At 40.7% G+C, this 23,350-nt stretch overlaps 3 protein-coding genes, 1 long non-coding RNA gene and 1 other non-coding gene across 7 annotated transcripts in view; 1 reads left to right on the top strand and 4 right to left on the bottom strand.

Moving 5' to 3' along the window:
• AP2B1 (adaptor related protein complex 2 subunit beta 1) overlaps positions 1–7,062 on the bottom strand; it is an 84,595-nt gene extending 77,533 nt beyond the window's left edge. For both annotated transcript variants that reach the window (XM_034420943.3, XM_034420944.3), the window contains exon 1: positions 6,729–7,062. The gene's annotated coding sequence lies outside the window, so the exon portion shown is untranslated. The remainder of the gene's footprint in view (positions 1–6,728) is intronic.
• Positions 7,063–7,308: 246 nt separating this feature from the next.
• On the top strand, positions 7,309–14,179 carry PEX12 (peroxisomal biogenesis factor 12). The gene is made up of 5 exons (XM_034420947.3): positions 7,309–7,438; positions 9,560–9,693; positions 10,446–11,002; positions 12,213–12,615; positions 13,417–14,179. Exons 2-4 carry the CDS (start codon positions 9,568–9,570, stop codon positions 12,610–12,612), a joined length of 1,083 nt encoding a protein of 360 aa, XP_034276838.1. The 5' UTR covers positions 7,309–7,438; positions 9,560–9,567; the 3' UTR covers positions 12,613–12,615; positions 13,417–14,179.
• LOC117667520 (uncharacterized) lies at positions 12,203–17,496 on the bottom strand. The gene is made up of 2 exons (XR_004592058.3): positions 17,384–17,496; positions 12,203–15,133 (listed from the first exon to the last, which is right to left on the bottom strand). It is a non-coding gene; the product is annotated as an uncharacterized LOC117667520 (long non-coding RNA).
• On the bottom strand, positions 16,444–16,540 carry LOC117667798 (Z30 small nucleolar RNA). The gene has a single exon (XR_004592151.1). It is a non-coding gene; the product is annotated as a Z30 small nucleolar RNA (small nucleolar RNA).
• Positions 17,497–19,189: 1,693 nt separating the features above from the next.
• UNC45B (unc-45 myosin chaperone B) overlaps positions 19,190–23,350 on the bottom strand; it is a 33,598-nt gene continuing 29,437 nt past the window's right edge. For both annotated transcript variants that reach the window (XM_060693156.2, XM_034420948.2), the window contains exons 19-21: positions 21,255–21,372; positions 20,971–21,126; positions 19,190–19,612 (exon numbers count right to left, since the gene is read on the bottom strand). In XM_060693156.2, coding sequence (XP_060549139.1) covers positions 19,346–19,612; positions 20,971–21,126; positions 21,255–21,372 — 541 coding nt within the window. In that variant the 3' untranslated portion in view covers positions 19,190–19,345. The remainder of the gene's footprint in view (positions 19,613–20,970; positions 21,127–21,254; positions 21,373–23,350) is intronic.

The following is a 23,350-nucleotide window of genomic DNA, read 5'->3' as shown; positions in this document are numbered from 1 at the left end:
TATTTTTCATAACCTTCTGTATGACAATCATTCCAAAGAAAATTAATAGGTCAAATAATATTAATAATCAACTATAGGGTTTTTTTTTTTTTACTGTGAGGCTTCAGGCTGAGTTAAACTAATGACACTTTCTAATATCTGATGGTCCCAAGTTGCAAATTGACAAATATTTATGATAATATAAAGTCTTCAATCAGTGTCCTGCTACATTTTATCTATAATATTAAGTAATCATTAATATCAAAGAGTATGTACCAGGAAAAACAACGCAAAAAGGGGGAAATGATTCTCTTAAAGATATGAAACAGTTTTAATGCTCAGAATTATATATAGAAATACATTTCACTTCTTTAAGTATAGAAGGTGATAAAGTCAACCTTTGACCTGTGTCTCAAGTAATTGAGGATTGTTGCTATGAAGCCTCTCTGTGCACTGATTCCGAAGTGTACCTCAATTCTGAGCTGCTCCAGGAGATGAAGTGCAAGAAGAGATGCCTAGAGCAGAGGTCTCCAACCTTGGCCACTTTACGACTTGTGGATTTCAACTCCCAGAATTCCTCAGCCAGCCCTGCTGGCTGAGGAATTCTGGGATCGAAGTCCACAAGTCGTAAAGTGGCCAAGGTTGGAGACTCCTGTTCTAGAGCACTATTACAGGAAGACAAAGAGTGACTTAGACAGGGAAGGCTTGGAACATTTCCAGGGCCATAGCAAAGGGTATTCATGCTATCTGGTGGATACAAATGTCTTGGATTTGCACTTTTTCTGAGCAGGACCAAGTGAGCTACCTGGAGCCCAGTCTTGTGATGCACCACATCATTGCATTTTGAACCAGTTGTAGCACCTGATCTTCAAGAGTAGCCCAGTATTCAATTGTGAGGTGACTAAAGCATGGGTGGCACCTGAGTGGTCAAGGAAAGGATGCAACTGGGGCACAAGATGAATCTTGTGGTTATACACAAAATTAAGCCCCTCTTGGTTATAAGTGCCACCTATTTTAGGTGCAAAGGGACCCGGAGGCTCAGTGGCTAAGATGCTGAACTTGTCAATCAAAAGGTCGGCAGTTCAGTAGTTCGAATCCCTAGTGCCGCGTAACGGGGTGAGCTCCTGTTACTTGCCCCAGCTTCTGTCAGCCTAGCAGTTTGAAAGCACGTAAAAAATGCAAGTAGAAAAATAGGGACCACCTTTGGTGGGAAGGTAACAGCATTCTGTGCACCTCTGGCATTTAGTCATGCCGGCCACCTAACCACGGAGATGTCTTCGGACAGCGCTGACTCTTCGGCTTGGAAACGGAGATAAGCACCGCCCCCTAGAGTCGGGAACAACTAGCACATATGTGCGAGTGGACCCTTTACCTATTCTAGGTGCAGTACAGTAGCTGTAAGTCTAGGAAGTCTTGAATGGGAAAGTGCAACCTATCAACATTTTTTTGTTCCACGAAAGTAGCTCCTCCAAAGGGAGCAGGGAATACATACATACACTTATGACTGCATGACTGTAACTTTGTTGCTTGTATCCTTACGATTTATATTGATATTGTTTCCTAGTATGATTTGATTGCTTATTTGTACCCTATGACTATCGCTAAGTGTTGTACCTTATGATTCTTAACGAATGTATCTTGTCTTTTTATGTACACTGAGAGCATATGCACCAAAGACAAATTCCTTGTGTGTCCAATCACACTTGGCCAATAAAGAATTCTGTTCCGTTCCGTTCCATTCTATTCTAATCTAATGTAGGATATAGCACCTTTTGCCATGTGCTATTGCTGCTTTATGAGCTGCACTGGTTACCAGCCTTCTAGTCACCAATAAAGCCCTTCATGGAATAGGAACTGGTTATTTAAGGGATTGCCTTTCTCCAATTTCTGCCAATCTGGTATGATAGAACAAAGTGGATGCACTCCTGTTTCCTTCAATTAAACATTGTCATCTTATGGGACGGGAGGAAGCGTGCCATCTCTGTTCCATCCCTGCTCTCTGGAACCAGCACCCCCAGAAACACATACGGCTCTCACACTTTAAATGTTCCAGATGTCTCTTCAAGATCTGGCTGTGTTCCCAGGCCTGGGGTCAGGATGTTTGTGGAAGCCCTCTCAATTTATTTCCCTGGATTTTGTTTGTGTAATTTTATCTGGGTATCCTATTTCTTTTAAATTATGTATTCTTTGAAATGTGGTAAGTATCTTTTTTGGAGTCAGGAAGCTTTGCAATCCAATCAATAAATAATGACAATCATAAAGGTAGTTTTTCTCCAAAGCTAAAGTCCACCCATCTAATTCAAGAAGCCAGGAAGGAATAAATGAACACACAGAAGATGCTTCTTTCAGCTAAGCAGCACTCGTGACTAAAGGCTGTTTCATCACAGCAGTTCCTGCCCTCCCCCCCGCCACTCCACAACCTCAGAGGAAGAAAGACACAAACTATATTGTTTCTAATCTGAGAATCATCTCTCCCTAACAGCTTGAAGAGTCTAATCAGAGGAGGTGCTTCACTGGTGCCAGCAAGAGCCAGCATTTCAAAGTAATGGGTCCTTCTTTGCACAGGAAACTGGTAGATTAGCTCACCTTCATATTGTGGCAGGGAATTAACCCCTGATTAATGACAGGGCAGGAACATATTTGTGCCTGTCTGGTGGAGAGTAGAACATACTAAACTATATCAGATTGAAGGAAGGAAAAAAAAATCTGCCCTATTCAGTTCAAAGAAATTAAATTTGATACTGGCTTCTATTGCTAACCATAATGCTGGGAGCCAAAATGTCTTCATCCCTGGAATTTGTCACTAGAACATAGGAATTAATTTTTTTTATGTATTTAGGATATGAATCAATCTACAAATGCAAGAAGTCTTCAAGTGCAAGAAACAGAAATATTCAGTTAAGAGTGCAAAATGATTCCCAGATCTTTAACTGAACAGTTTTTTTTTCTTAAAACATGCATGAAACAACATTGGCCTCCCTAAGCAAGCAGTTGTTCCTAATATAAATACCTCATTTCTAGATAAGATAATGAGTACCAGGTCTCTGCAAAGAACCAAAAGCCTCTACCAAGTTTTTAGTACATTCTTCCCTTCTGTGCAATCTGACTGTGTTCAGAGTGCTATAATCCACAGTTAAACTAACTATGATTTGAGGGGGTGAGGGAATCCCTCAATTTTCAGGATTGGAATTCCACAAGACATGATAAAGTAACCAGATAGGTTAGTTCATACATAGTAGGGAAAAATGTGGCTAATCAAGATTCCAATTTAGTGTGTTGTGTGAACCAAGACTAACACAAGGCTCCTCTGCCTGTTTAGATCAGAAACATTTCCATAAGAACTGCACCAATCTTAATCCTACCTCCCTTGAACTTAAAATATTCCAGGGCATGCTGATAGCCCAGACACCGCATGGGGCTGAAATCTGGGGATGGGATGAGGAGGTTATTTTTCAACTGGAAGTAGTCTAAAACATCCTCATAAGGAAGATCTTGGGGCTCCCCAAGACACCCCCATAGCTAATCTAAGAATGGATGTAGTGTTACTTTCCATTGCTGTCCGAATACATCTTGCATTGCTGGGGCATTATAAGAAACCAGAAAGTCTTCAGGAATCTATATTGCCAAACTTTGGTTTCTCCATTACACAACTGAGAATCAATGGACTGCACTGTCACCATTCCTAATTCAGAAAACAGAAAATAGTAAGCTGTTTGATATTTGGTGTAGTTGTTAAGGTGCTGGCCTAGAAACCAGGAAACTGTGTGAATTCTAGTCCCACTTTAGGCATGAAAACCATTTGGGTGACTTTGGGACAGTCAGTCTCTTTCAGCTCAGCCCACGTCACAGGGTTGTTTTGTGGGGGAAAGAGGAGGAGGAAGGAGTATTATGCATATATGTATGCCACCTTTATTTACTTATACAGTGACCTTTAGTTATGCCATGTTTAGCTATTTATAAGGCAATAAAAGCAGGATAAAAATCCAATAAATAAATATGCTACTATAGCACAGATTCTAATCACTATTGAAAACATAGAAGCATCTACTAGTACAGGGGTGTCAAACTCACGTTGTCATGGAAGCATCATGTGACATATTGGGACTTTTTTCCCCTTCGCTAAACCGGGAGCGGGCAGTACGTGATGCATCCAGCCCGCAGGCCAGGAGTTTGACAGCCCTGTCTTAGTGCCTGGTTAATTACCAACATCTCAATCAGAAAGTTTTTAATATTCATTTGCAGACTATGCGTTCAGATATCTTGAGAGGAGATTTTGTAAACATTTTATTGAACAACATTTCTGTCCCCAAGATGTCAGTCAAGTGAAGGGCATTATTTTACTCTGTCTTCCGCTGCCCTATTTACAATCAGATTTTGACCACATTATTAATGGTAAGTGAATTCAAGAGCTTGGACTCAAATGGCTAAATTATTATGTAGCAGATATGTTTCTAACTTTAGTAGCCAGATTGCTACTTTTGCTCTGTCGTCATTTAAACTCAAGTTCTTAATCATAGCCCCGATTGTATCTAGCTTTGACCTCTTTGTATCTAACATTCTTTTATTTTGTTATATTGTATTTCATGCCATGTTTCAATGCTATGACCCATAGTCACAACAAGAAATCTTATTCATTCTCAGCACTTTGGGGATAGTCACACACTGTCTCAGCCCAGCCTACTGTACCTAAAAGCCTTATTATGAAGAAAAATGGGAGAAGGGGGCACTATATACCTGCCTATAAATAATATATAAATAGCGGCACTATAAATCTAATAAATACAAAACGTTCATTTTGTTCTTTTACTAATTTACTTTATAAGTGGTGACTGACCGTATCCATCTCTACTACATGGGCCCACTGCAAAGACAACTCTTAACTTTTTCCCTTACAGAACTTGAGATCTCCATCCCATCTCAAGAACAGCAGATTCCTTTTCCAGCTACTCCCATCTATGTTTTCTAACCTGCAGATGTCCTCCCCCCTCCAACCAAAGCAGAGAAATAACTTGCAAATGTGATTTTTTTTTTTGCACACTCCCATCTCACAATCTTTCCCTGTTCCTGAAAGCCCTTCCTACTCCTCTACCTGACCCCAAATTCCCTGAAAAGGTATCTACCAAAGGGACCCCAGCTTCTCTCTCTGCACATACCCTCTAAGCCTGACTAGGTGTCTCAGTAGCTAAGACACTGAGCTTGTCAATCAGAAAGGTCAGCGGTTCAAATCCCTAGTACAGGTCTCCTGTGTGAGCAGGGGTTTGGACTAGATGACCTCCAAGGTGCCTTCCAACTCTACTGTTACTGTTACCTGCTATTAATCTAACCCAGTGGTTCCCAACATGGGGCCCACAGGGGGGCAATTTGATTTTTAACGGGGGCAATCTGAACCCTGTTTAAACCAAGTTAATGGCGTTTTAGGCTTCCTCCGCTGAGTAGAGTTCACCTTTTGAGTAAAGTAAAAATTATATGTGGGTGCGCATGGAGGGAGGCAATCAGGATTTTAGAGATGCTTAGGTGATGTGTGGCCAAAAAAAGGTTGGGAACCACTGATCTAACCAATCCAAAACTTTCTCCTCTAGTTATTCTTTCTGACTTTTCCTCACCACAGCACCTTGATGGTGCAGCGGACTAAGTGCTGTTATGTAGCACTTAGCTGCCAGCTGCCTGCAATTAGTGCGAGTTCAAATCTCACCAGGCTCAAGGTTGACTCAGCCTTCCATCCTTCCGAGGTAGGTAAACTGAGGACCCGGATTGTGGGGGCAATAAGCTGACTTTGTAGAAACACCGCTTATGGGAGGCCAAAAGCCCTAATAAGCAGGTATAAACAAAAGAATGAAGGCTATTGATATAAGTGCATTGTAAGCCGCCCTGAGTCTTCAGAGAAGGGCGGCATATAAATTGAACTAATAAATAAATAATAAATAATAAATAAATCCCCCCCCCATGCGTCCATTGCAGCTTGTAAATTCCTCATGGCAGATGACTTTTGCTTTTTTTTATTTATTTATTTATATGCCGCCTTCTCCGGAGACTCAGGGCGGCTTACAATGCGTTAAGCAATAGCCTTCATACTTTTGTATATTTTATACAAAGTCAGCTTATTGCCCCCACAATCCGGGTCCTCAATTTACCTACCTTAGAAAGGATGGAAGGCTGAGTCAACCTTGAGCCTGGGGAGATTTGAACTTGCAGTAATTGCAAGCAGCTGATGTTAATAACAGTGCTTTAGTCCACTGTACTACAGGCTCTTGTCTGTAGGCTTGTGGGCTTTAGATTTTTGCTTACAAAATAGGAGCTATTAATAGGAGCTGCAGATTCAGCGAGGGGCAATTATGACCATCTCCCCCAAAATATATAATTATCCTTGCTGGTCGATGACCGTAATAAAGTTATATTCTATTCTATTCTATATAATTATCCACCCCACTCCACCCACCCACCCCCCTCCCCATCACCTTTCTACGTCCTTCCCCAAGCAACGATGTCACACTTCTCTTCCCGAGAACAGCAACCTGCAAGCCCCACCCGGGAAAGGAGCCATTCTACCTGGGGAGAAATCAGGCTATTCACCTTTCCAACACCCACCTACCCACCCGGTAAGGTACCCCCCCACATAATGCCGGGGGGGGGAGAAACCGACCCCCGCCCTCATATCAAGCCCATGCCCTATCTAAGGGAGGAGCCATTCATCCTCCAACCCCCCCCCCAGTAATTCCTCAATGGGCGGAACCACCTGTCCCTCAACTAACCTACTACGAAGAGGGGAGTCCTCGAGAAGACTTGACACTGAAGAAAAGGCGACAACGGAGGAGGAGGAAGAGGATGGAGCAGTAACGGTCAGAAGGAACCGTAAAACTGCCTCGCTTGGGAGGGGACCGGAAACCCGGCTGTCTGGGAGGACCAACCAACGATATGCGCCACGCCTTCCTTCTTACACCGTCCGCAGCCACAGAGCTTCAGCGGTCTAGATGGGCACGCTCGTTTCCTTCCGGTAAAAACACGCCTATCCCTGTTTAAAAAAAAAAAAAAAAAACGTCGCTCCGTAAAAGGTTAGATGCGACGGCTTTGTCAAGTGATATCTTCCGGGGTCACGTGCGCCGGCCCATCCTTCCCCAAATAGCTTTTCGTTTTTGAAGTTTTCCAGAACGGAGGTTTGGAAAGCTAGAGAGGGTTTCCTCATAGAAATTGATGGGGGCGTTTGCTTCAACATTCAGGGCTTCAACTCTTCTCCCCACCGGGAGACTACTCCCGACGGGGCCGCCGCGCCTGTTTGCCTTCTCTGCAACTCTATGGTGCGATTAGAAACCAACGAAAAGGAAATTCTAGAGCGGCCTGAATTTCGACAGCACCGAATTGCAAAGCGGTAGCAGCGGCGGCACCAACGAGGAGGCGGCCGTTGGACGGTCGAGGTGGGGAGAAATCCTGACCTGTCACTCTCCGGCACGCGGGGCGCAGAAGTGTAAGAGCACCCTTGTAATTTTCCCGCCCGCTTTTTCCTGCCAGAATGTGGGGTCTCTATAGCCCCTGCCATGAACACAATGCCATTTAATGCAGGGGTCTCCAACCTTGACTTTAAGACTTGGGGACTTCAACTCCCAGAATCCCTCAGCCCCCAACTCTTAAAATTGCCAAGGTTGGAGACCCCTGCATTAAATGGCCAAAGTCATTCCTGCCATCAGGTGGCTTCCTTTATTGGTTTCATTCAGTCTTTAATTCGGTTGGTGCCATTGGACTGCAGCGTCCTCTCATTTTGCATCTTCACCAAAGTTACTTTGTTTACAGATAGTCCTCGACTTACAACAGTTCCGTTTAGTGACCGTTCTCAATGTTACAACTGGCACTGAAAACGGTGACTTGTGACTGTTTTTCACACTTTTATGACCGTGGAAGCATCACTCACGTGATTTACATTCGGAGGCTTGGACAGCTGACTCCCATTTATGACGGTTGCAGTGTCCCAGGGTTATGGGATCGCCTTTTGCGACCTTCTGGACGGGCAAAGTCAATGGGGAAAGCCGGATTCACTTTAACTGTGTGACTAATTTAACAACTGCAGTGATTTGCTTAACGAAGGTGGCGAGAAGTGGTGTAAAATGAGGCAAAACTCACTTGACAAATTTCTCACTTAACAATGTAAATTTTGGGCTCGGTTGTGGTTGTAAGTTGAGGACTACCTGTATTTGAGCAAGGATTTGAATCCAGCTCTCTTTCTAACCATACCTGCGACACATGGATCTACATCTTTCAGAGAGACGGAGCAGCCTTGAATTGCCTCAGATTTCTTGCAGCCTTGTTTCCTGGAGAGAAAGTCTTGGCATGGAGCAAGGCTGTTGGTGAAGAAAAATTATGAAGCAGCAGGCAAGACTGGGAGTCAAATTCAGTTTGGTGGAATGGTTAAGGTTCTAAGGAAACCAGGAGACTGTGAGTTCTAGGCCTCCCCAAGGCATAAAAACTGTCTGGGAAACTTTGGGCCATTCATTCTTCCCCAGCCCAACCCACTTCACACAACTGTTGTGGGGAGGTATTAGATATGTTTGCCACCTTAAAATATATATTAAAAAGATAGAGAAGAAAATGGGAAGAAAATGGTAGATATAAGATGCCTTTGTGCGAAGTTCTTACTCATGGTTAAACTTGGTTGACTCGATGTAGCCTCGTTTGCATGGCAAGGTGAACTATGTGCTAATCATGGGCTTTGAGTTCACACAACATATTAGGCTAAAATGTGTATGATATGTGGCTTGTGCATCCAGCAACTACGGAGATGCCATGTGGGTCTATATGCGTCTTTATCGTCCTTGAGAGAAATAATTTACTGTATTAAATAACTTGACATTTTTCAATCAAATTGGAAATGAAAAGGTCAATAATTTAAATATATCCATATATCATTCTAGACAGAAAGATTGAGGGCTTTTGTAATAATGTGTTGTGGTCCACCAGCAGCCTGCAGAGCTGGCAGCGGAGTCGGACAGTGAGGAGGCTGGGGAGGAACATGGGCCAGTCCTGGAGTCTGGGGAAGGCTCGGACAAGGACTCTGCATCAGACGCAGAGATGGGGCCAGGGCTATCTGGGAGTGATGCGTGGACTCCGGAGCCTCCAGAGTCGGACATCAGAGAGGCAGAGGAACAGGAAGAGCCTGTTCCTAGTGCGCACATGCGCAGAGCTGCCGGAAGGCAAGAATAGTTAAAACAAAAGGGACGACTTGGGAGTAAGGCCTGGAGATGATTGGCCCCTCCTATAAGGCTTAAAAGAGGAACAAAGGCACGTGGGCCCTTTGCATCTCTGTTTGATTCTGGACTCCGTGTGTGGCTTTGCCAAGTAGGTCTTTGGCAGCGTGTCAAGGGAGATAAAGGTTGATTATCCCAAAGGACTTCTCCCAAAGGACTTTTTGCAACTAATTGGGACTCAGCTGTCAATGAACGTAATTCACAGCTGTTGCAATAAAAGAGGTTTTTGGGACTACTCGTGTGTTTTAATGACTCAGGAAGCCTAGATCACAACATAATGTCTTCTGAAACTCAATTCTGTTTTGTTTCATTTATGAATTATTTTGGAAAGTTTATTTTTTTCATTTTAGAAGAGACCATGGCAGAACATGGGGCTCATCTCACTGCCACCTCCACATATGAGGACAGGCCTTCTATATTTGAAGTTGTTGCCCAAGACAGTTTGATGACTGCTGTAAGGCCAGCATTTCAGCATGTGATCAAGGTAAGAAGAATTGTTGGTAAGCAAATATTGAGGGAAGGATAACCATTACTTTTCTGTGCTTATCTAAGGTTGAATAATGGTCAGAACAATGAAGGAAATATATGAAAGCATGGAAGGACAAGAAAAAAAATTGTGTACATATGTGACATCCATCTTTTTTACAATTGGAAGATTTATTTCAGGTTTCAGATACAGAAAGAGAATCCTTCCTCAGATCTTGTTAAGCTCTGTAGTCAGACCGGGATGATCAAATCAGTGACTTTCCACTAAGCCTACAACAGAAATCTAGATAATCTATAAATTATAATTCATTTTTCTGCTGAAAATCATTAACAAAGCAAATGCAGTTTAAAATAATAAGAACATCAACGTGGATTCCAATTTATGAGTATGGCCATGAAACTTTCAAACAATTTTGAAATTTTGAAACTGAGCAAATTATGAAATATTGTGATGCTATTAACTGCATTATTATTCTATTATTAGATCTATTTTTGTCTTTGTGTGTGTGCTAGTTACCGTACATCCTTTTTTCAGTTCCTGGTCCTGATCCAGTAATGGGACACAACTTCTAGCATGTCATTCAAAGGCCACATAGCCCTCATTTTGAAAAAGGCTGTGTTATCTTGCAACAATCTCAAAGCAAACAAATCCACAAAGTAGCCCAAACAAAAATGTTTCAAAGATTGATAAAAAAATGTCTTGACACATCCAGGTTTATTACTCTTACCCTTGATTGTTTTTTGTACTAGGTTTTGGCTGAATCCAACCCTTCATATTATGGTTTCCTGTGGCGCTGGTTTGACGAAATCTACACCATCCTGGATCTTCTACTCCAGCAGCACTACCTCTTCCGGTGCAGTGCTTCTTTTTCTGAAAACTTCTACGGCTTGAAGAGAGTTGCACTGAAAAGCAAAAGGAATCAGCAGAGATCCCTGGCCACTGCTGGACTTCCCCAAAAGCATCATTGGAAATCTCTCTGCTTGTTGGTTCTTGTTCCGTATCTGAGAACCAAACTGGAAAAGTTGATCTCCCGCCTCCAGGAAGAGGACGATTATTCTATCCACCCTCCGTCATCCTGCTGGAAGCGGTTTTACAAGGCCTTCCTGGCTGCCTATCCCTTTGTGAACATGGCTTGGGAGGGCTGGTTTCTGGTGCAGCAGCTATGTTACATTCTGGGGAAGGCTCGGCACCACTCCCCGCTGCTGAGACTGGCTGGTGTGTATTTGGCTAGGCTGACAGCAGAAGATCTGCGGGCTTTGGAAAACATACATGTAGCTGCTGGTGACGTCCTGCGGTCATCAAACAGGTGAATAGAAATGAAAACCCTATAAACAAGGCCCCACTTGCTGTTTTTGCTTCCTTCCTTCAATGGTTGGGTATATTTATATATTCACAATGTTTGTATATCATCTAAAAAGTAATACTCGCCAGGCAGTTAATTATAAAAAATGTAGAACGTAAAGACGAAAATGTAAGAAAATGATCTTATGATTACTACACCTTTAAGAAACAAGAAAAGCATCTTCAGCAAGCCCCACAAAGATTGAAATAGGTCAAGACTCTAAAATCTTTTACGCAGGAGGTCCTTGACTTACAACCATGATTGGGACCAAAATTTCCATTGCTAAGCAAGGCATTTTAAGAGAGTCGCACCTGATTTTATGATCTTTTTTGCCATAGTTGTTAAGCAAATCACTACAGTTGTTGAGTGAATCATGTGGTTGTTAAGCAAATCTAGCAAATTGAGCAAATCTAAGCAAATCAATGGGTGAACATTAGCTGATCTATCACTATTGGTGTATGTACACTGAGAGCTTATACACCAGAGACAAATTCCTTGAGTGTCTAATCACACTTGGCCAATAAAGAATTCTATTCTTTCTATTCTAACTGTTGTTGTTGTAAACCAGCTGGGAAGATCACAAATGGCGATCGCATGACCCTTCGATATCGTAAATACCTGCCAGTCGCCAAGTGCCCAAATTTTGATCATGTGACTCTGGATGTTGTATCAGTCATAAGTGTAAGGACTGATCATTCTTTTTTTTCAGTGTCATTGTAACTTTGAACAGTTGCTAAATGAATGGCTGTAATTCAAGGATTACCTGTTAGCCCATTTAGCAAGTACACCTGGAGAGTAAAGTCATGGCTAAGATTTTTCTTATTTTTGAGGATCAGTTTCTCTAAGAGTCATTCGAGAGCCATCTGTTGAGTGGGAATGCCAATTTTCTATTTATAACTATTTATACTCTCCTGGTTTTCCCCCCTCAAACTAATCTTACAAAAATTTGGGGTGTTATACCTCCAGTTGTTAAATGCTGGAAACCAGGTGTTTGGATGAATAGCTATGGTAATCATAGTTGTATCTCGGGAATTTATGGCTTTTCTGTCTTAGAGGAAAATTCAAGAGATTGCATTTTACTGTATCCCTGGATTTGCATTTTAATGCTTTCCGTGTTTTTTAACATTAGTGTGAATTGTTAATTTCTTTTTTATATCTTACCCCTTTTCTGCAGCATGAAAGAGCAAATGCAGTCAGCTGGGAAAAAAATCTTGGGAGCCCTGGCTTTCTCCCTCTCCACAGGCCTCTCTGTGGGCATCTTCTTCCTCCAGTTCTTGGAGTGGTGGTATTCAGCTGAGAATCAGGAGGCCATCAAATCACTGACTGCTATGCCAGTTCCACCACCACCTGTGCACCTGGACTACGAGACTGATTCACCTCTTTTGCCAAAGCTCAAGACAATATGTCCTCTGTGTCGTAAAATACGTGCCAACGATACAGCCCTCTCCACCTCTGGCTTTGTTTTCTGCTATCGCTGTGTCTACTCTTACGTGAAGCATCACCAGCGGTGTCCCATCACTGGCTATGCCACTGAACTTCAGCACCTTGTCAAATTGTACACACCTGAAAACTAACAGGTCCATCCTCCAACCTTTATATAAAAACTGGAACGCTACATTGCAGAATTGGGTGCTTTTTTCTGCTTATACTAAGCATGGTTTTTACTGGCAGAGGAAGTGGCTTTTAAGCGTGTAGCTATGGGTTATACTTGCTGTTTGGAGAATCAACAGAAGTCAACTGTTGTCTTTGGACTGCCTCACCTGATTTTTCCCTATATCTATTAAGTGAAAACAGATTAGCTGAGAAAGATTATTAGATAGAAAATCTGTTTTTCATCAGTATGACTTCAGGCACATTTCTAAGGGTAAATGTTTCCTAGAAACAATTGGTCATTAACTGGCCAGCTCAGGGTTACAGACCAAGTTGTGAGAAGGTTTCAGAAAAAATAGCTTTAATAGAAGCAGCCTAGAACTAAGAAGAAATTTCCTGATTGAACAATTAATCAGTAGAATAACTTGCTTCCAGAAGTTGTGAATGCTCCAACACTGGAAGTTTTCAAAAAGACTTTGGAAAACCATTTGTCTAAAATGATACAGGGTTTCCTGCCTGAGCAGGAAATTGGACTAGAAGACCTCCAAGGTCTCTTCCAACTCTGTTATTCTAAGTTCATCATAAATTATACGTTGATAACTTTCAGTTGAACACTGCTATAAATGACCATGAAAAGACAGAAAAGCTGCTGAGAGGAACCTGAGCGGCTAACAGTCAAACGTTTTCTAGCAGCAGCAAGATAGTAGTTGTCACCTATAAAGCATTCACAGCAAGGGGCTGGATTATTTACAAAACCTCATCTTGCCTCTTTTCTGTCTGTCCCACAGGCCCAACTGGAGATGCACACTCTGGGTCCTCTCAATTGAAGAAGTGGGCCGTAGGTCTACTGTGACATATAGGAAGCAGGCCTTTTTTGTCATAGCACCTGCCCCCTGGAACACCAGATCCCCAAGGTTATATTGGCCCTTCATGCTACTGATATTTTGCAAAACACTGGATATTCTCCAGAATATTGGGACTGGAAAGGATAGCCTATGAAATGAAATGAGATTGTATTGTTCAGGTTTTATTGGGTTTTTACCTATAGGTTCTTCATATTTTCTTGATCATTGTTTTTGCATTGTTTTTATGTTAGCCATCCAAAGTCATAGCTGCAAGCCATGTAAGTCAAACGATACATTCCTCAAAATAGACGCACAAGAAACTGCTTAACAAAGATTGCATTTGGACATCATGATAAATATTAACATTAACATTTTATTACAAATGTTTTTATGTTGCTTCAATCAGTTTTTACTTTAAGAGACTCTATAGGAAGCACAAGCCTAGATCACCCTGGGATTTGAATTCTAACTCTTCTGGAGCAAGTGCAAGATGATAAACTTCTGTTTGATAAAATGAAAGTTGGCTTTGGTAAACAAGTTTACAAATACAAATCCAGCATCCATTTTGGGGACTCAACAAGATATTTGAACTGTTAAATCCCGGGTCCTTTTGATGCATTACATAACAAGGAGTACTAGGGGATAGAAAACTGGTATCTTTTCTCCCATGCTACTTGAAACTTCTAAATAAAATGCAAGGAATTGATTCTGGATTTTTCTGTTTTGGGGGGTGGGGGGGTTGGTTCCTTAATGTTTTAACATGAGTGAGCTTGGTAGGGTGGCAGATCAATCAATGGTTCTGTTTACAAAGTAGGCTGTATCAGAATCTTCTAGATATATCCAATGCATAAAACATTGCTTACAAATATAGATTGCTCAGAATAGATCAACATATTGTACGAATCCATTCCATCTGTCTTCCATCAACCTAAACTGTCTCCCTCTCCTTTGAGGGAGGAACAACTATTTTTCCACAAGCAGCACTGAAATACAGCTGGCAGACTATAGATATGTCACTTCCATCTGTCCTCCATAGTTGATTTAGTAGTAAGTATATCAGATAACTTACTTATTCATAAAAGCTCTCTGTGGATTCGTCTCCAGCAGCGTTACAAAATCTCTGGATTTCAGCAAGATCCCTCAGCTTAAACTTGGGTTTTTTGTTTACCTTCCCCCTTCTGTCTCATGGGCCTTTTGTTTCAAGACAAATTTTTCCACCCTTCCCAAAAGACAGTCATCTATACGCAAAATCCACCATGGAAGGCCTCTTCTGTACAATATCATGGCAACACAGATCTACTGATCTCTCATGCTAGTCATTTTATTTATATCAGTAACACAGACTTACAGTGTTGAATTTATGTTTACCGACAAAGAAATAAAGGGAGACTAGTATAGATCTATTTCAAGCTATTTAGCTCTCATCAGCTAGCCATACCCTTCTGGGATTCAAACCCTGTCTACTTGAATATTAGATAAATGTACAAACTTACAGTGTTTACATAATTGTCCTTTGTATGCAAATCTTGCAACAATGTCCTCTGCTACATGAGTCTTTTTTTAAATAGAATGTTGCTAGGAAGAATTCTTTTCAGAAATACCTCGTATAAGCAGAAAATTCTTGTTACTGCCTCTGGTCTTGTCAACAGTAAGCCATCACCTGTACAAAACAAAATCCAGTTGTTACTGTCTTCATAGAATCAATGTTGGAAGGAACCATTTGGGCCTTCAGTCTAATTGCTTGTGCAAGAATCCAAATCAAAGCATTAACTACTCTCTATCACATACAGTGAAGGGGAGTCCACCGCTTCCTATTATGCCCTTTTACTGTTAGAAGATTTTTTAAACCAGCATTATCAAAAGTTTATAACATAATGGAAACAGTGCCCAAATAATCACATCATAGAATCAGAGTTGGAATGGACCTGGATGATCTTCCCTTCCAACATCCTCAAGCATAATTGTACTTACATTGGAACAAAATCTCAATCTGCCATCCACATATCCAATTTTATACAGGTCTTGTTTTAAAGTAGCATTATTTTCCATTTCTTTTACTTTGAAAATTCATATAACCACTCAACTGCCATGTGACTTGGGGTGAACACACACAAAAATAGTATTAAAAATAATTAAAAGTTGCACCCAGGGCAACTTTACGAAAAACAATCCCAAGAATAATCAAGTTGGGTACAAACTAGTTAACCCAGTACCCAGGAGAAAAAACAGGTCTTAAGAGACTTCTACATAGGGCGATCCAAATAAGTAGGGCGATCCAAATCTCTCTGGTCCATCGGGCAGGTCTGGATCCTATCATCTGAGTGATGAGATTAAGAGAAGGTTCACCCTATCAGATTTTATTGGAGGACAGAAGTAATCAGAAACAGCTTGTGCTGCAAATAACCAGGCCCTATACTACAAAGTTTTAATTAACTGTGTCTTAGGATTTCAAGTTTCAACTGTTTATTTGCCCTGTGAAAAATGTATCATTTTTTCCTATTGAACTCAAGCAGGCGCATTCTAAATTTTGTATTGATCCTAATGGTCCTTTCCTACAATGAAAAGAAGTACAAATCTTTCTCTGGTGGGAAAATGGCTTTGCTGTGAGAAAGAGCTAGCTTCCCTTGCATTTTTAATTCCATCTGATTTTTTTCCTCTAGGAGTTTTCTTTGACACATCACTTATCAATCCTTGTAACTGGAAGGAAGTGGTGCTCTCCATGCTAAAAATTGTAGCAAATTTTCTATTTCCGCTTCCCAGAGAAAGTGGGAAGAATAACTCATCCACCAATCACTGAAGAAAAAGATTTTTTCCACGTACAATGGTCTGCTTAAACCACTTTAAATGCGATAGATTGAACTCCTCCATCCCATGAAATCTATTTCTGCCCCAAACATGTCCAGCAATAGGCCACAGATCCAGAGACAAATTCAAACAGAGAATTCCCAGGGGACCCAGACTTGCCAAAACCTGCTCAGAGAGAAGATTACGTGATCACGCCCTGGTCAGAGTCAAAACTAAAGTTCTGACAATACCAGTTCAGACTAGACTTCACTCATCATTGCCTTTGGCACATCTAGCAGGAACCTCTTTGTCAGACCCTGCATAGTATTTCGATACTGTAATCATTCTCTAGTGGCCGTTATTTTTGCAATTCAATATCACAAAATTATCTTTCTAGGAAGATCATTTTAGATTGAATCATTTTTAGATTGAATCATTTTAGATTGTGGGCATAATAAGCCAGGGAGAGCACCACTAGTATCCTAAGCAGCCACTTTCATTCAAGCTTCTCTGTTGGTCCTGCTCAGCCTCTGGGACTGGCCTTCTGCTGTACTTGTCACGTGTCTCTTATGTTGCCTGTCCTACAATCTGCTAAACCAGCATTTCTCACCCTTGGTAGGTTTAAGACAGGGGTCTCCAACCTTGGTAACTTTAAGACTTGTGGACTTCAACTCCCAGAATTCCTCAGCCAGCAAAGCAGTCCACAAGTCTTAAAGTTTAAAGTTTAAGTTTAAAGTCTTAAAGCAAAGTCCACAAGTCTTAAAGTTGCCAAGGTTGGAAATCCCTGGTTTAAGATGTGTGGACTTCAATTCCCAGATTTCTGGCTGGGGGATTCTGGGAGTTGAAATCCACACGTCTTAAAGTGGCCAAAGTAACAGTAACAGAGTTGGAAGGGACCATGGAGGTCATCTAGTCCAACCCTCTATTCACACAGGAAACCTATCCTAGGGATTCGAACCGCCGACCTTTCTGATCGACAAGCTCAGCGTCTTAGCCACTGAACCACCTAGTGAGCCATGGTTTTCTTAACTGTGGTTTCTTGAAAACCCTCTCCATGACTACGTTCCGTTTACCGCATAAGAAACGATAAAGCTTCAACATATATAAGCCAAATTCATACGCCTACCACGTATTCAGCAGGATCCGCGTTGCTCCGACATTTTAAAATCCCGCGTCAAAGGACTTCCGGACGAAGCTGCCAGCCCTACAAGCAGTCTGGATCACACTTCCTGTTTCCGGTCGCTCACAGGATCCTTTTTAACTTCAACTCCCAACAATCATTGCGCCAAGGGAAATAGCAAATTTTCTCACGAGACTTTCCTCTCCCCCCCCCCCTTAACGCTTCATCTGGGATGGGGGAGGTGTGTTCTGTTTCAGCTCGTGTCTGTTTTTACTAGTAAATTGTGTAACCACAAAAATATCTCTGAATGCATTCTATATCTGCCTCTATTTCCTTCGATTTATCTGCCAGCCAAACTTTGGACGTGAAATTGTTGGGCAAAACGAGCCTAGGTTTCGATAGCTTTTTAACGTACATCTATTGTAATAATATTTAATTTATCTATAATGCCACGTGCTACTAAGATTTTAAAATCAGTCCATTGTGATGTTTTAAGTTTAGTAAAATATTTAAAATATTTTTTAAAAAAATAATGATCTGCCTTTTTAACATTTCCTAAAATATTTCATTCTTCTAGGAAAGGGGTGGGTGCTAACTTCCTACACTGCTTTACCAAACTTTTTTCATGATAAATCTATTAGTCTTTAAGATGCTGCAGGTGTTTTATGAGTGGGAAGGACACTTTTGGTTTGCTTGATAAATGAAGAATGTCTAGGCTGGGACTAAAATAGTAAAGAACACAACCTCTAAAAATGTGGGGTGGGTGGGGCGAGGGGATTACCCTTACTTGGTCTCCTACCAGTGGAATCTATAATCAATGCGGCAGAGGTCTCATATCATCATCACAATTTTTTCTCCTTAACCAGGAATTTAGGGGAAAGAACAAAAAAAGGAAAATGTCATCCCCTTTATGTTTGATTGAATGTTATCACCAGGGAGATGGGGGGTTATTGCTTTTTTATTGTTTTTAATATTGGGTTTTTATCTTTGTAAGCCACCAGAAGCCACTGAGTTGGGTGTTATACATTTTTTTCAATAAATAAATATTAACTGGGAAAGAAAAGCCCAGTACAGGTAGTCAGTCCTTGACTTAAAACAGTTAGTTTAGTGACTGTTTAAAAAATAATATTTATTTCATGGAAGAAAACACAGAAAAGAGAAAAACAGAAGAGGCTTAGCCAAAAAAAAAAAAAAGATTGGATTGAGAGAGCAAGTGTCATCAAAGGAACAAAAGATAAGATTAATTAAAATGGAGAGAGCGCCTTACTGGAAAACTGGTTGTAAAAGGAACTGGTGAGGCTTTAAGCAGACATGAAATAAAAATAACCACATTAATACAATCTTGATCCCAAGAGTTTGTGTGTGTTTTTTTCCTGGTCTTGGAAAACTCTGTTATTCTACCAGCCTTTTGAACCTTTCTGCTTGGGCACAGTTTCCCACTCCCAATCTCCAGGATTTTTTTCTTCCTTCATTTTTTTTTTCTTTTCTGGTTTTTCTCAAACAAAATACTGGGGGCTGCTGTTCCCTATCGTTTTTATTTTCTAAGCAAGTCCCTAGAAACTGCAAGAGGTTCAGGATATTTTTGGAAATAAAGATAGTGACTTGAGATGGATATTTAACTTTCACTGTAGATTCAGTCAGACCAGGAGTGGTATCCATCAACTGCGATGGATACCAAGCACATTGCATACCTGACTGACATACAGGGTATTCTGATTTTAGGGATTTCCTATCGTCAAAGAATTTGGCTAGGCAGGCACTTCAAAGAATAATTTTCTTAGCCAGGACAAAATTTAGGGACCCTCCAAGCAATTAATTAGGAATTATTTGGATGTTTATTTCTGAAGGCAAAAGTATAAGTAACAACTTTGAAGACAATGCTTTAATTTTCTGATCATTTTCCCATACACATTCATTCCAATTTCTCCTTTATTTCTGATTTGTGTCATTTTATTTTTCCTTGCTTCTTTATGGCTGAGCCAGGGGTTTGATCAACCCATAGTCCATGAACTTCACAAGGCATTCTCGAGCCACATTGATAATGTGTTGTCTTTTAGGATCATCCGCTTCTTTACCAATGATGGTCAGGATTTCCAACATCTCAGACTCCACCAATTTCTTTGCCAGTTCTTGGTCTGCGTGGATTAAATTGTAAACAATCACCACTCCACGGTGCTGGACATCCTGCTTTTCGTGAAGGCAGAGTCTCTGCAAAATCTCCAGCCATTGGGTTGTCTAAACAAATCAGAGTTATTAGTCTGAAGAAATCAGAATGATTACCATGCAGTTTTGTTCTTGGGGCCCTATTAGAAAAGCGTGAAAAGGATCATAATTCAGGATATTATTCATATTAAAAAGATCGTGAGTGTGGCAAGCATTGTTTTTCAGAAAACTAAGTAAAATAGTATTGCAATAGCCACCAATGGAATTTTCTATAGTCATAATGCATCCAGAATATTTGCTGAAAAAAGGAACAAACATTGCATGCAATTTTAATTAAAAGATTCTATTTGAAATGGATAGTGTCTGATTCTAAATGTATTCAGTTCAGGGTAACTTCATGGTGAATTATTGATTAATTACTATGTTCTTATTCCCCGTTTGTGGGGGAGAAAAAAAAAAGCTTTACTTACTAATTTACTTTCTTAATTGTCCTGTAATTCAGTTTTATCCTTAAAGAAATGAAAACCCCATCCCACCACCTTTTTGTGAGGAAACAGGAACTAATGAAGGATAGATTCATATCACCATATAGAACAGGAATCCATAAAAGATTACTGAGCCAGTTTGGTGTAATAAAACCAGGAGATTGTGAATTCTAGTTCCACTTTAGCCATGAAAACTTTTTGGGTGACTTTGAGCCAGTCGCTCTCTCTTGGCCCAACACATTCGTTGTCATGGGGAAAATAAGAGGAAGAAGTATAATATATGTTTGCTGCCTTGGGTTACTTACAAAGTAATACAGATGGGACAAAATCAAATATAATAAGGGACAAAATATTAAAAGTTGTGATATTCCTAAAATCTTGATTCCTGGGCCTTTTTAAAAAAATTTGATTTATATGCCGCCCTTCTCCGGAGACTCAGGGCGGCTTACAATGTGCTAAGCAATAGCCTTCATCCTTTTGTATATTTATACAAAGTCAGCTTATTGCCCCCACAACTGGGTCCTCAAATTACCTACCTTAGAAAGGATGGAAGGCTGAGTCAACCTTGAGCCTGGTGAGTTTCGAACCTGCAGTAATTGCAGGCAGCTGGTCTTAATAACAGGGTGCTTTAGACCACTGTACTACCAAGGAATTTTGGGCCATTCCAACAGAGCGATAGCATTTTAAGCAGGGGACAATTTGCAGATCTTATGAGGTGATGGATAAAAGTGAAAAAAAAATGGAAGAACAGCAGAATGATGCCTCCTCTCATTCAAGGAGCATAGATACACATTGTGTTCATATATGTTCTTGAAATCCTACAGTACATGAAAAGATAACTAGCAGGAACCACAGAATTACATGAAGCAAATCAGAATTTTGAAAACAACTTTAACCTCCCATCTTTACCTACACACTGAGGTTGAAAAGCAAGAAGAGACTTACCACTTGGGTTAATTTATGACAGAGTGTCTTATGAGCTGCAGTGAGCATCGCAAGGGCTCCCGCGGCTGCATTCTGGACTTTGTCATCATCTTCGCCACATAACAGGACAATCAACTTGAGTCTGTCATTTCCTTCAGCAATGAATCTATCTTGAACCTGGGGGGAAATTGGAGAGGGAAATGAATTAAATGGATACTCCATAAAATACAGTAATATTGAACATTCCTCGATGAAGAAGCTGTAGACTGGAGATCCCTTCATTTTCAGGAAATAGAAATGCTTACCTCTTTATTAACTACAAGGTTGCACATACATTCTGTGGCTGCTTGTCGGAGCTGATCATGGTTTTCAAACATATAGTTTTCAATGTCTGGTAGAGCTTTCTCTTTGATGATCTTTTGTCTGAAAGAAGCATGTGGATTTTAATTACTGTATCAGGGTGCTGAAAATGAAAAGTATGAAACTGTCAGGGACTCTGAGAATAGGCCAATCTCCACTTTGCAAAACTTGGCTCAAAGACAAGTCTCCTTTTTAATCATAGTTTACTGCAATGAAAAGATCTTTTGGCATCACCAGTACTGTATTAACTCCTCTGATGCTGCAGCTGTTTTTTTTTTTTTTTTAATTTGATTTATATGCCACCCTTCTCCGGAGACTCAGGGCAGCTTACAATGCGTTAAGCAATAGCTTTCATACTTTTGTATATTTTATACAGTCAGCTTATTGCCCCCACAATCTGGGTCCTCATTTTACCTACCTTAGAAAGGATGGAAGGCTGAGTCAACCTTGAGCCTGGTGAGATTTGAACTTGCAGTAATTGCAAGCAGCTGATGTTAATAACAGTGCTTTAGTCTGCTGTACCACCAGGCTCTATTTGCTGTTGCTATGGTGATGCAAATGGTTTTTTTTGTATAAGTCCGTCTGTTAGAACCCTGGTTCAGGGCTTCTTGAACACAACCAATGTAACATGAATTTGATGACTTTGAAAACCCGTACTTTATTTCATCTGCTTCCTTGGAATAGAGGAAGGATTTACACAGGGCATTGGCATCTAGCTGTGCCTATCATCCATTCATTCCAGTTTTCTCTGATTATAACAATAGCAATAACACTTAGACTTATATACCACTTCATAGTGCTTTTACAGACCTCTCTAAGCGGTTTACAGAGTCAGCCTATTGCCCCCAACAATCTGGGTCCTCATTTTACCCACCTCAGAAGGACAGAAAACTGAATCAACCTTGAGTTGGTGAGATTTGAACTGCCAAACTGCAGCCAGCAGTCAGCTGAAGTAGTCTGCAGTACTGCACTCTAACTACTGCGCCTCCTCGGTTCTTTTATGTTAGATATTTCTTACATATTTAAGTCAGAAATTATGGGAAAATCTTGATTTTCCTTGATCTGAATATTGAATTAATTTCTCTGCTGCTATAACGGAATCAGGAAAGTTGAGGAGCTCTAATTCATAATCATGTTTCTGCTGTTCCTGATTAAATCATTTGTTATTAAGTGACTAAAAATACAGTGATATGCATCATGTAAGAGTTAGCAATAAAGCTTCTATGGAGATTTATAATCCAAGTCAGTATTTCTCTTTTAGATGTGTGGGCTTCAACTCCTAAATTCTCCAACCCATTGCTGGGGAATTCTAGGAGTTGAGTCTTCATGTCTTAAAGTTGCCTACACTGAGAAACACTGATATAAGTAAAAGAACATCATCCCATCAGATCTTAGATTAGCCCCACATTCCTGGCCTTTAGTAAGGCCCAGAAGACATGGCTCTCCCACCACGCTTGGGGAAGGGAGTGGTTTTCATCAATGATGAAGAGCTCTTATAATGGCTGTGTTGGGTTTGACACAATGAATTTTGCTACTGATCATGTTTATTTTTATCCAAGTGGTTACTGATCATTTTTTATATATATATATTGGTTTTTAACCTGTTTTCTTATTAGAATAGAATAGAATAATAGAGTTGGAAGGGACCTTGGAGGTCTTCTAGTCCAACCCCCTGCTCAGGCAGGAAACCCTATACCACTTCAGACAAATGGTTATCCAACATCTTCTTAAAAACTTCCAGTGTTGGAGCATTCACAACTTTTGGAGGCAAGTTGTTCCACTGATTAATTGTTCTAACTGTCAGGAAATTTCTCCTTAGTTCTAGGTTGCTTCTCTCCTTGATTAGTTTCCATCCGTTGCTTCTTGTCCTGTCTTCAGATGCTTTGGAGAATAGCTGGACTCCCTCTTCTTTGTGGCAGCCCCTGAGATATTGGAAGACTGCTATCATGTCTCTCCTAGTCCTTCTTTTCATTAAACTAGACCTACCCAGTTCCTGCAACCGTTCTTCATATGTTTTAGCCTCCAGTCCAGTCCCCTATTG

Source organism: Pantherophis guttatus, chromosome 1, assembly GCF_059756535.1.
Source record: "Pantherophis guttatus breed Tessera chromosome 1, ASM5975653v1, whole genome shotgun sequence".
Taxonomy (NCBI): Eukaryota; Metazoa; Chordata; class Lepidosauria; order Squamata; family Colubridae; genus Pantherophis; species Pantherophis guttatus.
The sequence above is the reverse complement of the archived record's forward strand: the minus strand, read 5'-3'. Positions and strand labels throughout refer to the sequence as shown.

Bases quoted from the DNA above. Each gene is read 5' to 3' on its own strand.
- PEX12 (XM_034420947.3), top strand. From the start codon at position 9,568: ATGGCAGAACATGGGGCTCATCTCACTGCCACCTCCACATATGAGGAC. The intron at 9,694-10,445 runs GTAAGAAGAATT...TTTTTGTACTAG, and splicing joins CATTTCAGCATGTGATCAAG to GTTTTGGCTGAATCCAACCC. The intron at 11,003-12,212 runs GTGAATAGAAAT...CCTTTTCTGCAG, and splicing joins GTCCTGCGGTCATCAAACAG to CATGAAAGAGCAAATGCAGT.